General features: G+C 41.8%; 1 protein-coding gene across 1 annotated transcript in view; it reads left to right on the top strand.

Moving 5' to 3' along the window:
* The first annotated feature begins 73 nt into the window (after positions 1-73).
* The window catches only part of ZNF804A (zinc finger protein 804A), a 143,479-nt gene continuing 130,249 nt past the window's right edge, over positions 74-13,303 (top strand). Inside the window, exon 1 of the mRNA XM_057389818.1 lies at positions 74-184. Within this exon, the coding sequence (XP_057245801.1) occupies positions 74-184 (111 nt within the window). The remainder of the gene's footprint in view (positions 185-13,303) is intronic.

Raw genomic sequence — 13,303 nt, 5'->3', positions numbered from 1 at the left:
CCCCGGCGCCGCCGGCCCCGGCCCTCCCCGCCCAGCCCCGCCGAGCCCGGCCTGAGGAGGCGGCCCCGGCCCCATGGAGTGCTACTACATTGTCATCAGCTCCGCGCACCTCAGCAACGGGCACTTTCGCAACATCAAGGGAGTTTTCCGCGGCCCCCTSAGCAAGAACGGCAACAAAACTCTGGTAATGGCTTCTTCCCTCGCCTCCCCTTTCCTCCTTCTCCTCCTCGCGGCGGCGGCTCCGGGCGGCGGAGCCGGGGGCCGCCCGCCCCTCCTGTGCCGCGGCGGGGAGGCGGTGCCCTCGGCGGGTCCCCGCAGAGCTGCCCGCGGTGGCTGCGGGCGGAGGGCCGGCTGGGGACCCTCGTGTGCCGGGAGCCGCAGCGCCGCGGCTCCGGAGCTCCGCGGCCCGGGGGGTCGGGCACAGGCGGCCGCCGCTCGGCTGAGCGCATCCCCGGCGCGGAGCTCCCCGGTGACCGCCTGCCCTGTGTCCCGGTGCGGGGACAGCCGCGGGTCCCGCCCGGGGAGCTGCAGGGGGGACACGAAACTTGCCTGTTTGCTTGCCCGAGAGGTTAAGGTAGAGAGATGAGTTTGCTCGAGCACAGCCTGAGAAATGATCCGCGGTTTGGTTTGCTGGCTGCCAAGTTCTTTTTAAAAGCAAAACTCAGGGGGTGACAGGACTTAGCGGTTTTGGGCARTTTGGCTTAGATGCTCCGGAAAGTCTGCACAGGCTATTCGGACTGCTTCTGAATTCATCCTCCATGCTTAGATATCTTCCCATCTATTGGGYTTCCTTTGGTTTTGCTGACTTGCTCGGACTCGCATCGTGCTGTTAGTGAACTTTAATGGAAGAGTGACGACGCAGTAGCCTTGGCAATGGCATGTGCTCTGCTGCCTGCTCGGATGAAGGGGATGTGGGATAACGGCAGCCTGGGTGAGCTGCATCACGTAACATCTCAATCACGGCACAACACAGCGTGGACAGATGTCTGGGGAGGAGGATGGAGCTGAAAGAGGGGCTTAGCCACATTGTTTATCTCTCTCTGCCATCAGCGCCTTGTTCCAAAATCCCCCTTGCAGGAGATGGAGCAGAACTTACTCACCACATTCTTRTTCCCTCGAATGCACGACCTATATTGATGGGGAATTTACTGAAGTACTTAACATTTGCTAGAGTTGGCAAGCTTGCAATTTCTCCCTAAATAAAGAGATTAAAGCAAGTCTGAGCCAAGTCATAAAAATAGTAACTACTACGAGAGAATCTGAGGCAGATTCTTGGACTGTTTCAAACGTGAAGTTCCTGCTTTCACGTTGTAAATCTTTACAATTTTATTTGCTATGGATTCTGCATATTTTTCTGCTAGGGATTGTGTTCTTGGAATTTTAAACAAGTATTAGTAGTGTCCATGAGATGGCAATATGTGTGTAATATTTCACTGTTACAGTTGCAAATCCAAGACCTACTGCAGAAATATTTGGTACATTTCAAATAATGGCATGATGCATCACCTTCTTCCCACTAAACAATTTCTGTAAAGATGCATTTGGCAGGRCTGAGAATACACTGATGTAACTTTTGGACTGTGTATTATCTTGCAGTTCATAATGGATTCTGCTTCAACAGCATGTTATTTTTTTAAATATTTTTTCCCTTTGCAAAAAAGAGCAGCCATGTATTCTCAATACTCCTGATGATTTACTGATAAAATTACTAGCGACCAAAATATTTTGGGGAAGACTGGAGCTAACTTCAAATTCAAATAAAAAATTACTGTATGGGCTTTGAAGTGCTCATACTCTGGAAAAAAATGTACTCTGGGAAAAAATTTAACTCAACCCTGCTCTTCAATGAGGTAGAAAATGTGTGAGGGGAGACAACAAAGGCAGTGTTGGCTGTGGGACTGCCACGAGAGCCCTCAGTTTAACACTTTGCACTGGCAAAGTTTTTGCTGAGTTGAGAAGGAAGAGTTCTTGATGTTGGCTCTCTGGGCAGCAAAATTAAATCCTTCCCTCTAAAATGAATGGTATAGATACAGGTATCAAGAATTCTATTTCTGTTTGGGCTGTTTCTTTAATTTAGAGGAGGTAAAGATACCGTTGGGTTGTGATACAGGGCACTGGTAGCTCAGACTAATAGTTCTGAGGTGCTGAAGTACATTTAAGTCCRTTCCTGTGGGAAAATCAGATGTTCCATTGTTTCAGAGGCTTGGTCACTTTCACTGCAAACAGGCTTTTCAGACTCAGAAGGACAAAAATATTTATTAGTGTAAGTTAGAATAAATCTTTAGAAATTCCAGTAAGAATACAGCCTTTTTAGTGTGGTGGCTCTTGGTGTCTTCCACCCTAGAACAAGACTAGGAGAAGCAGCAATCTGTTAAGCTAAAAATCAGAAATTTTGAGGCTGCTCTGACTCAAGACATTTCTTCCTATTTGGTTATAAAGCATTCATTGTCTCTTCATCTGTGCTCCAAGCTTTCTAAAATCACTGCTTCCTCATAAACCAAGGAGAACCTGAAGACAGCCTCCCCTTGTACAGCATAGAATTGCTTCTGTGCAAAACTTGCATTTGTTTTGATTCTCCGTCAGAGTTGTGCCACCACACTGTCTAGAAATAAAGATGACTGTGCTACAGTAGAATTTCACAGCAAATAGAAAAGTGCTGGATCAAGTCAGATGATGAAGTTGTGGTTTTGAGATAATTTTATGTGGTGTATCTTCAAGCCTCGAGCTGAGTACATTTCAGGGGAGAAAGTTCCTTGGACCTTTTGGTTACTGTCYCATTCTGGAGTAACTTGATACTCCCCTGAAATGAATTTTTTTCTGCCCTACTCTCCAGGAGAGGTCACTGAGAGATTTTTTTTCCCCTGATGGTTTGTCTCTGCAGGTGATCCTTACATGTTTGTCCTCTGCCTGCGTTTTGTTTCACACAGAATTAGTCCTTTAAAGCTTTATGAAGTTTTTGATTGAAAACTCCCGAAATGTAGCAGGAAGAAAGAGCTACAAACCTTTGGTCAGCTGGTAGGAACATGGAGCACAAAGCTTTGGCCCTCTGTAAAAGCCTCTCAGCGGAGAACATCAGAGTTACTTTTTGGTAGAAAAGATGGAATGACAGTGACTCCTGARTGCAGGGCTTTGAGATGAGGTTATTTGGGAGGGGGAGAGAAGTGTGTGAGGGGTAYAGGTACAAAGTAGGAGAAGGATGGGGAAGGCCACAGTTCTTTTCCTCATGAGAAGGCCTAGGGAAAACCTGAGCTCAGAGGGGAGTGAAAGGTGCAAGAGAGAACAAAGGAAAAGGTGGATTTAGGTAATGAGAAAACAGGTCACTGTAAGTTACTTACTTTTTTAATTAAATAAAATGAGAAGAAATGCTTGTGAATGAACCTTTGGTGAGGTGGTGATGGGAAATGAAGGAATAGAGCTCTGGGTATGTGATAGCCCGGCTTGTGCTCAGCATGTGCTCCCYCAGGAACGCTGGGTACCTGTGGGGCTAGGGCCTCCTTATCCAGTTGTAATCTGCTATTTATTTTAGGGAAATAAATCTGAGTAATGAATTGCTCGGGAACAGGCTCGTGTGGAAGAATTGCCTCCAAACTCTTAGCAAAAAGTAACTTCAGAAAATGTAGCAGTATGGTTAAAAKACATCTGTGGTGTTTGGGCTGTCGGATGAAGCATTATCCTCTCCCACTGCAGTTTCTATTGCCTGAAATATCCTTCAAATACGCACAGTCTCCTAACAATAGCTAATCTGCTGCTGGAGTGCTCCGTGGCAGCTCTCTGGAAGGGTTTTTTTTTGTTGCTGGAGTACTGTCTGAGTGAACCAACTGCTGTCTGGTCTTTTTGTGCCAGATGGCAAACAAGAAACTCAAGACTTACCGTGTGGGTCAGTGCTATGCAATGACATTCCAAATCTCTGGTTCTCCTTCTGCATTTTCATGCTTTTTGTTGTTTTAATTGATTAATACTGGCTTGACTGCTTGGACATTGCATGTCAGGGCTCATACTTGGTGGCTATGAAGCTTTTCCCAAAGATTTTTTATAGTTGTAGCAGTTTCTAGAATTTTGTTTGCTACAAACTCTTTGTTTTGCCTGTGGTTCTGAACTTTCAATGCACTTACTCTGTTATTTTTTTRGGCCTTATGTTATTGATGCCAAATTACAGTAGTCTGTCTTTGTAATTCATCTTCCTTGCTGTGGCTGCTGTCTTGCAGTTTATAATCTCAAAAAGTATTGAAACTTGTATGGAAAAATTGCTCTCTGGAGAGAGAAATCAGTTGTTTGGAGTCACACACAACCACAGGTGATTTTTTTCCAATCCTTAAAATGTCTTTCAGGATGTAAACCAAACCATTTCAAGGTATTTATCCTAGGTAATACATACAGTTGGTTGGTTACAGGACCAAAGAGACCAAACACAAGAATCTGTTATTTTGGTTAACAGTGACCTCCATATATGTGTGTAGGCTTCTTCTGTGGTTAAAAATGTGTACAGGGGGGACTCCAGGGGTAGAATGGAGATAGTGGTCCCTGGGTCCAAGGGAGGCAGCCACAAATTATTTAAAACTGGAATCAAACTCTGAACTCAATGCCATAAGCCTTGAGGAGAAGATGATCTCATGAGCTTCAGGTGGCTGCCCTGTAGTACAGCTTCATGACTCCCATCCAGCTTGGTTATGGCTGCAGGGGTATTAATTAATTAGTAAATAAATTCATTTATTTATAGCTATAAGTCCTAGGGCATGCTTCTACTTTTATGGAAACTCCATGGAGTTCAAATACTGTCACGCTAGTGCCCTCTGAAAGTGCCATCTGTTGTTCAGGCTGTCTGTTGTCTTCAGCTCTTTTACACTCGGTAGAGTATTTTTGTATTCCCACATCAACTAAAGTAAATATGTTGTGGTGGACATAAAAATGTATTTTATGAGAATTTCTATTATAAATATCCATTCCCTACAGGAAGAAAGTATTAAACTACTTCTAAAACATTTCCTGATGAATACTGCAGTTGTGATCCTGCATGATCAGGGTAAATGTCCATTGATTTCAAGTTATCTAATAGCATATAAAATAAACAATACTTACCATAGGTTTGTTTTAAATACTGGTAAAAAGACATTCTGCAGTTCTGTTTGCCATATTGTATATTATCAGTATCTGGAGGGTAATTTTTCAATTCTATCTTATAGATGCAGAATTTAATAGAACTATTSCAATACACTGTTTTTTGTCTTTAATGCTGCAGAGTTTGTAGGGTTGRGTTGCTAGGCCAGAGTTGTATTAGYTAAGAGCAAAAAATCACCTGTTACTTTATTCGGCGGTTTTTATTCCCTGTGGATCTGCTAATGTCTTTTTTGACCAGAGTTTGGAAGTTGAAAATGTTCACATCTTTTCTGTGAGAGAAGCTCAACAGCCCTAAGTCATTAAAATATTAAACTGGMAAAATAAATTCTGCCTWATTTAATTTTAATAATTAATAAACATTACTTAGACCATGATTGAGAACCAGCCACTCAGAAGACAACAGAATAAGCCAGTAAAGTGTGAGGAACAGTAAAATCATGGCTGTGTTCTACTCCTAGAGTTTATTTGTTTGAAATCAAACAACTTGGTTTATTTTTACGAGGCTGCCTGTAACAGCACTGGCTGAAAGCATTACCAGCAGGCTTGTTCTAGTGAGTTAACAGGAAGCTATCATAATTTAAGTGCATTTCCAGAGCAATTCAGAGAGGTCTCAAGCCTCGTGCAGTGAGATACAGCATTCCTATGTCCATCAGGCTCCATGTGAGTCCATCATCTGGTCCAAAAAATAGCAGGAGCTGGAGTCCAGCATGCAGCAGATTTAAACTGGGGCAAGCTTCTGCTTGAGCTRTTACTGAGCAGACTTTTGTACTGTAAAAGCTTATTAAATGCATGGTAAGCTTCAAACACATCGGTATTCTGTTGGATGTAATTAGGCTATTACCATGGTTAAATTAGTACACTTGTTTAGTTTTTTCAGATCAAGGCCTTAAAGAGTGAGTCTGAGGAGAGCCTTTGCCTTGAATATTTTCTGATGCAAATATCCGTGGCAATCTCTTAGCTCCGAGATACACAACGTTAATTTTAACATGTTGCTCACATTTGGAAAGCGGTGTTGCTGACATGTTGCTGTACCATGCTGCTAACTGGAAAACAACAAGTTGGCTCCTGTACTTTCAAAACCACAGATGCTTTTGAAGTCTTTAAAATAATTGCACCTTTTCAAGRCACAGGTTGAAATCCCAGAAGTCTTGCCTTTCCTTAGGCTCTGGGAAGGTTCAGGTTTCCTGACCTTCCTATCAGCAGGGATTCACTGTTGAAAAAAATGGTAAACTCTGAGTGGTGRATCTAGAGGACACTGAGTAGTGAGTGGCCTCTTGCTTTAGCACAGGGGTTTTGTGTAGGACCTGACCAGCTTCCAAGTCTCTGATGCTACTAACTGGTGACAATTGCAATGTTTGCTTTTTTTCAATGGCATTTAGGCATGACAATAGSAACAATTATTCTCTGCAAAAATCAAAGCCATTGAGTAGATGCATCTTAAAATGTAGGAAGGGRTGAGTCTAAAGAATCCCACAAAATCAGTCTGGAGCATTTTCTATTATTTAATATCTTAATGCAGTTAATAGTTGATTATAGGGCAGATTCTTTAATGCTGCCTGGTGTCGGTGGAAAGTGAGTTGTTTTTTTGTTTGTTTGCTCACTTGTGATTCAAATGTAAACATGGGAGAGGGAGTGAGCCTTCCTAATTTGGCTCTGTCTGGCCAGTCCCTTATAAACAAATACTAGTCCAACCCTTTTATTTTTCCACACATTTTTGGAGCAAGAACACATGCTTTTCCCCCAGCATTCGTCTACTTTATGATGAGCTGTGACTTACTGTTGTTTAAAAAACCCCAAAGTAAACAAAACAACATTTACTCACAAGGAGACACAATATTTGTCATATTTAACCTTGTTTGTTTGATGGAGATAAGGAACTGTCTGAAGGCATCAGGGACTGGGAGATGTTAACTCATAACRTGTAATTAATTAATTTTGTTAAAATATGTTTACAATTCCTTTCCTCTGAGGGCTGGCCAAGGCAGGGGTACAGATGGAGCAGAGGGTTTTGCTTTTCCTTTGGCAGGGGATGTTTGTTCTGAACCACCTGAGTTGTGTGTGACCATGAATTGCTGTAAGAACAAATCCAGAAATAATGACGGAGAGTGATCTCTGTATCTCCCACCTGGCATTGCATCCCTGATTGCATGTGATAAAGAAGARGGTTTTCTTTCAAAATTCTGGAAATGGCTTGGAGAATGTTGAGAATTGGTTTGAAGAACGGAGGAATTTTATTGTTTGTGTTTAGAAGCTCATCAATATTCTTCATTTGTAGGAATGACTTAGGACTTGTCAGGCTTTGTGTCTGACTGGGGTGATTTGCATTTTTGAAATTATGTTTCTATGTGCGTGAAAATGATATTTTTAGAGAGGCTTCTTTCCCCAAATAGCAAGTGATCAGGCTACCTCCTCTGGGACCCAGCTGAACTCAAATATTCATGTTGAAGATTTCTCACAGCCAGCATATAGCTTTTATAGCAGATTGCCTCGTTGGCCAAGTCTTGGTCAGATTGGTTTCTTTCAAACATCTGTTAGAATTTGCCTCTTTGCCCTGTAGAAATGAGCTTCTGGACTTTGGAAAGGTGCTTTCTTTCCCTCTAACTGATAACATACTTCCACAGCAAATAAAAATCAGTGTAGGTGTCCCTGCCCATTGCAGCAGGATTGGAACTAAATGATCTTTGAGGTCCATTCCAGCCCACACTGTTCCACGGTTCTCTGATCTGAGATCTGTGAGACCTTAACTGGGGGAAAAAAAAAAAAAGAGAAGGCAGTATTTTCTCTGTGTAGGTGTCCATAAAGGTTGGGGATTTTTGTTTAATGCAGCTTGTTTTACATGGTAGAATATAATTGCTGAAAGAGATGGAATTTCTAAGTATTTAATTTCTGATGCAAGTGTTTTTGACAGGAAACCACAGTACCCATTACAGAATATTAGCTACTCCTTCATCAAATGGATTTTGATGAAATATCTGAGTGAAAACTTGGGGCACACTCAGGTCTGTAAAGGATTATGATGCATACGGGGGTTGGACCAAGCAGTCTGTGAAACAGCCTGAGCCTAAATCTATAAAGCAAAATGTTTTTTTTTTKGTTTCCTTGCTTTGCTTTACCATGAGAGAGTAGAGGACAGACAAAGATGTCCTCAAACCTTGCCAGCCCCTAAACCTGCCTGTTCCAGTCCTGGCACTTTGTTCTGAGCCTGTTTGGATGTTGAACTCTCTTTTGGGCCAGTTTCTGGTTTTTGGTTTTTTTTTTTTTATTTAAAGGGGCAAAGAAAAGAAGTGGTATTAATAGCTTTATACCAGAAATCTTGCTCTCCTTGCATACTTGCAACATAGCACACTCTGGCTGTAGTGTCCATTTTTTGGGTTTTTTTTAAAGCATTCTATTTTTACAAAATATTCTTTATTATGCAATAAATTTTTTAGGTTTTTGGTTTGCTTAAAAGTGARACTGGAAACTTAATGTAATGGCATAAAGAACATTATGCTCTTTTACATGAGCAGTAAACAACTGTTTCTACTAATAAAACAAGGTTGTTAGTAGCCTTTGTTTAAAGCAAAATACCTTTTATGCTGCTAGTTTATGAAACATTCTTAAAATATAGGTAATGGTTCAGRGTACTCTGAGGGTAGCAGTGGAAAATACTAGTGAATAAATGGGTTTTGTTGCTTCTTTGCATTGATATTTCTAATGGCAATTCTATTTCTTTCTGATAGTTTTATGGAAATATTTCATGAGGGAGGAAAATCAAGATAATATTTGCTTGTCCTTCTGCTGTGCAAATGAGCCGGTAAATCATCTGACACCTGTTTGTTTGGCAAATAAGTGAATTTGCATGAGCTAGCAGATAGAATTAAGGATTAGAAAGTGATGAAAGCATTTTTAAAGGACGGCTTCCAAAGGTTTGTGGAGTTGTAGCACTGATGGCCAGGGYTGGGCAGAGAGAAAAGCTTCCTACCAAGAGGACAGCAGAAATACTTGAGGGTTTCTTTATGAAACACCTCGGAGTGCTCGTGAGTACGAAAGTGTCGTGGCAGCATAATTAGAAGTGTCTGGTGAAAACTGTTGGCTGCAGCAGTTTGCTGGCAGCTGCCTGTGGTGATGGAGGGTGCCCAGAGTGGCCCTGCTTTATAAATGATGGAGAATTAAAGCAGGAAAAGTGGAGCTTTCCAGTGAAGGTGTCTGAAAGGAAGCTGGAGCTGGCTGTGTGCAGGAAACCAGAGCACACAAGGTGTTTCACACAGAGACCATRCAGAGTTACTGAGTGGTAACACATCATCCCTGAATAATGTTAGGATAGAGAGATGGAGCTGGAGAGAACCTGCCTGTCCTTGGTGGCAGCAGAGGCTCTGTCTGTCCTGTTTGTTCAGGTTCTTGTGTTGGGAGACCAGACAGACTTTGAGAATTTTTGGTCAGTTAATCTTGTCTTGGAAATGCATGATGGGAGGCAGCAAGCTCAAGTTAATGAGATGGGAAATCCTGATGAGATACAAGGAAAAAAAGTAAAAATTGAGGGTGKTCAAGCACTAGAAGGAGGTGCTGGAAGGAGAGACTGTGTTATMTCCATCCTTGGAGATGCCCAGGACTTGACTGAGCAGCCTTAATTTACTTGACGGTGCTTTTAAGCAAAGAGTGGGACTAAATGTCCCTCCATCCTCGGCCAAGGTTGCAATTTCACATTTGATCTGTAGGAGGGTAGCTTTTAATTTAATCTCCTGTACTGAGGCTCCTTGAGGAGTGAGGCTGTTACTGTGGGCCCTGCTCCCAGCCTTTTGGGATCCAGGGTGTTTGTGGCTTCCCTCATCCTAGGCGACGTCAGGCTGCGCTGATGTTCTCTGGGGAGCCCCTGATCTGTCAGAGTTCTGAAATGCAGGGCTTCTTTCAGCTCWGAGGAACAAATAAATCAAATGCAGCTATTAAATCTACTTAGGATTTCTTCGTAGGGATTCCCGAGCTGAGTCATGCGATTCGCAGTCAATGACCCAACTTGTAATTAAGAAAGATGATAGACTCGGAACTTGTCCAAAACTAATTCATATTTAGCTCTCACTCTCCACAAATCGTATACGTTATCAGCAGGATTTTATTGATTATATTTTTCATATTAAAAATTGCTGGAGTATATAATCTTAATTTTGGAAAGGCTTTTAAAAGGTATTCGGGAACACAACCAATAGAGGCATTGAATTGTTGTCATTAGAACAGCTTTTTGCAGAGGCAAGGAAAACTCAAGCCAAGCATTTTCTGAAGWCATTATATGGTGCACTCCTGCATTACTGGAGATGCAGATTGTTTCAAAGGGGAAAAATGAGAAACAAACCATCAACCTCATCTTATTCAGCCCACAGAGCTCTTGCTCTGTGGGCTAGGCAGTGTATACTTTCACAGCTTGAGTATTTCCAGGAAATTGGTCAGGTATTTTGCATCTTTTCATAATGGTGGGTGCCGTATGCTTATGGATTTTGAAATATTTATATGCTTAGTTCACATATATTTATATATTTATATATTTATATGCATTTTGAAAATACTTTATAATATGAAAATATTTTCTACATATATACATATACAGAGTATATGTGTTAATAATATTGTATATGTATCATAATATGTATACTCTGTATATTCGAGCCCATTGTTTAACATAGTGGTTTGGCATCATACTAATTTCTTACAGCTCTTGTTTGACATAGAGTAAACATGATTCTGAGTAAAGGCAGTGCCAAAGCTCTTCAGGAGAGGCTGAATCTCTTTTCTGTAAGCGGGGCCTCCTTCACACAGAGTTTCCACTGAATTGATCAGGGCTGAGCAGAGGGCTAACCTTGGTGAAGTTCCCATGGAGCAAATCAGTGCTAGTGAACACTGTGTAGGTTCTCCCTTGCCCCTATCATAGGTAGAAGAAATTTTGAGCTTGCCCTGAAGTGCTCTGCTCACTGGTGGATAGTGGCTAATGCTGTTGTTGTAGCCACAAGATGAATGTTGGATTTATTTTCAGACCARTTAGTACAGTAACTAGAGCCACATATAATCACCTTCAAAAAAAAAAATCTGAGAAGTTTTATGCATAGTAAATGTGAAAGCTACAATATGGAATAAATTATCAAATGGCTCAAGTTCAGTGTCTCTTTGAAGGCTACAGGGGGTGTAGAGGAAATTGCACTTGTATTTTACACCTGACAAATTGAATTACAGCAACAAATCTGTATAATTACAATTCAGAGACCAGGATTTCTTCTTGGAGTTGGGTAATTAGAAGCAGGACTGTACTTGAAGGTTCAAATTGGATTCTTAGAAAGCRTCCCTTACATGAATATGACCTGTACAGAAACCAGTGTTTTCATCTCTTCTATTTTAAGAATTTTGAATCATAATGTAAAGTGACTCATCCATTATTTCCTCATCTCTTCATCAGCAAGACGCACAAGAAATTGTTCCTTTGATTGTTTCCSTGCAAATGGGAAATCTTTACCGTTTCTTCTCTTTTCAGCCGGCATTCATAAATCCAATTAACATTAATGAGTSTCACACGTGTGCGTCGAGATAGAAAAAAATGGACCTTTTGTCTCTTCAAGTGTGTGTTTAACTGCAGAAAATGAAATGAAGGAAAAGCTTTTGGTGAGTCAGGGGTTACAAAGTCTGTAGCTCCTSTCTCATTTTGCAGCAGCCAGCATGCTCCCCTGGTTCTCCCTCCCCTGTCGGGGTCCTTGAACGAGCTGTAAATGCAGGATGAGCAGCGCTAGTGGTGAGGTGGAGAGTGCTAAGATTACCTCCAGTTCCATGATTAATTACTAACAGGTCACGTTTTCAGCAGAATGGCAGGATTGCAGTAGGGTTAATATGACTGTGCTTCTGTCTCATGACATAACTCCATGGGAACAGAGCAAGAAAAAGTAAAAAATATTAATAGCTCAGTGACCTATAAAGAAGAAATACTCAGTGCCCTTCTCCGTCAGAGGTTCTGTTGTCTCTCTGAAGAGCAGGATTGATGTTGCAAGAAGTTAGTGACACTTTGTGTTGTTCAGCAGCATTTCTTGTTTACTTATGGGCACTCTTGGAGCAGCTCCGACCTCCCCAATGACATGGGAGGTCTTGATCAAGCTCGGTGCTGTTAGCAAGTGAATGGGGTCTTGGTAAATTAAATATTGCCTCTAGGAAAGCATCTGCTCCTGTTGCTGGCAAAACAGTCTCAACATGGGGAATTTTGCTTAATTTAATTCGTTGCCAATTAACACCAACATTTGATTACCRATTTGGGTATTGGGGTTGGGAGAGAAGACTTCAGCTGAGGAAACATTTCCTTAAATTTGGCAGTGGAGAAGCTTGGGGTGGGATGGGTGGTTCACAGCAGTGTCACAACCCTCCAGAAGTCCCACTAAGGCAGCYCCCCAGCACCCAAACCTGCTGTGTGTCCCCAGAACACCCCCTCAGTCACAGCTGACATGCGAAAAGGCTCCAGAGAGCTCAGTGCAGTATAAATACACCGAAACCATATGGTCTATCAGAATCATAATATCACTTCAGAGGTTTAGAAAGAGCATGTTTATTAGCTGTAATCACTTCAAAATTTTCATTGAAGTGAATAGCTGTAAATGCTCAATATAGTTGTATTTTCATACAAAGCTTTGTGCAGTTTGGTTTGGGATAGAAGATGCCGCCATTCACCACAAAAAAAGGGCAGTAAAAGGCTCTTTGGGTATTCCCTGTGTCCAAAGCCACCCAGGACCATCATGAGTGGGTGCTTTGACAGAGCTATAGACWATGACTGACTCCCTGTGAGATGATCTAATGTGTACATCTGTATCGGATGCTCTGTGCTTTAAAATAACTTGCACTTTTCTGCCAGGAAGAATTTCCTGAAACTATTACTATTTTGCAACSGTGCTTTCTTTGTGTTATTTGAAATTAAGCCCATTTTGTCCTCACTAATTGYTGCCTGTCCTCGATGACTGCATCCTTCAGATATTTGTAAGCTGTAAGAATCCTCATTATTTGCACCTTTTCCAAGCTTGGCATGCTGAGCTGTTTTCCTTTCTTCATGTATCAGTTTCTCTGGTTTTGATTATGGCGTGGCTTTTTATTTGAACCCGCTCCAGCATTTCAACATAAATCTATCAAAATGGCTCCCTTAAAAAGGTGAAATTAGAAGAATTCCATGGGTGTTGTGAGGGTTCCTTGATGTGGA

The sequence above is a fragment of the Malurus melanocephalus genome, unplaced genomic scaffold (genome assembly GCF_030028575.1).
Source record: "Malurus melanocephalus ecotype Western Australia unplaced genomic scaffold, MMel_1.1 scaffold_20, whole genome shotgun sequence".
Classification (NCBI taxonomy): domain Eukaryota; kingdom Metazoa; phylum Chordata; class Aves; order Passeriformes; family Maluridae; genus Malurus; species Malurus melanocephalus.
This window is presented reverse-complemented; position numbering and strand designations above follow the sequence as displayed.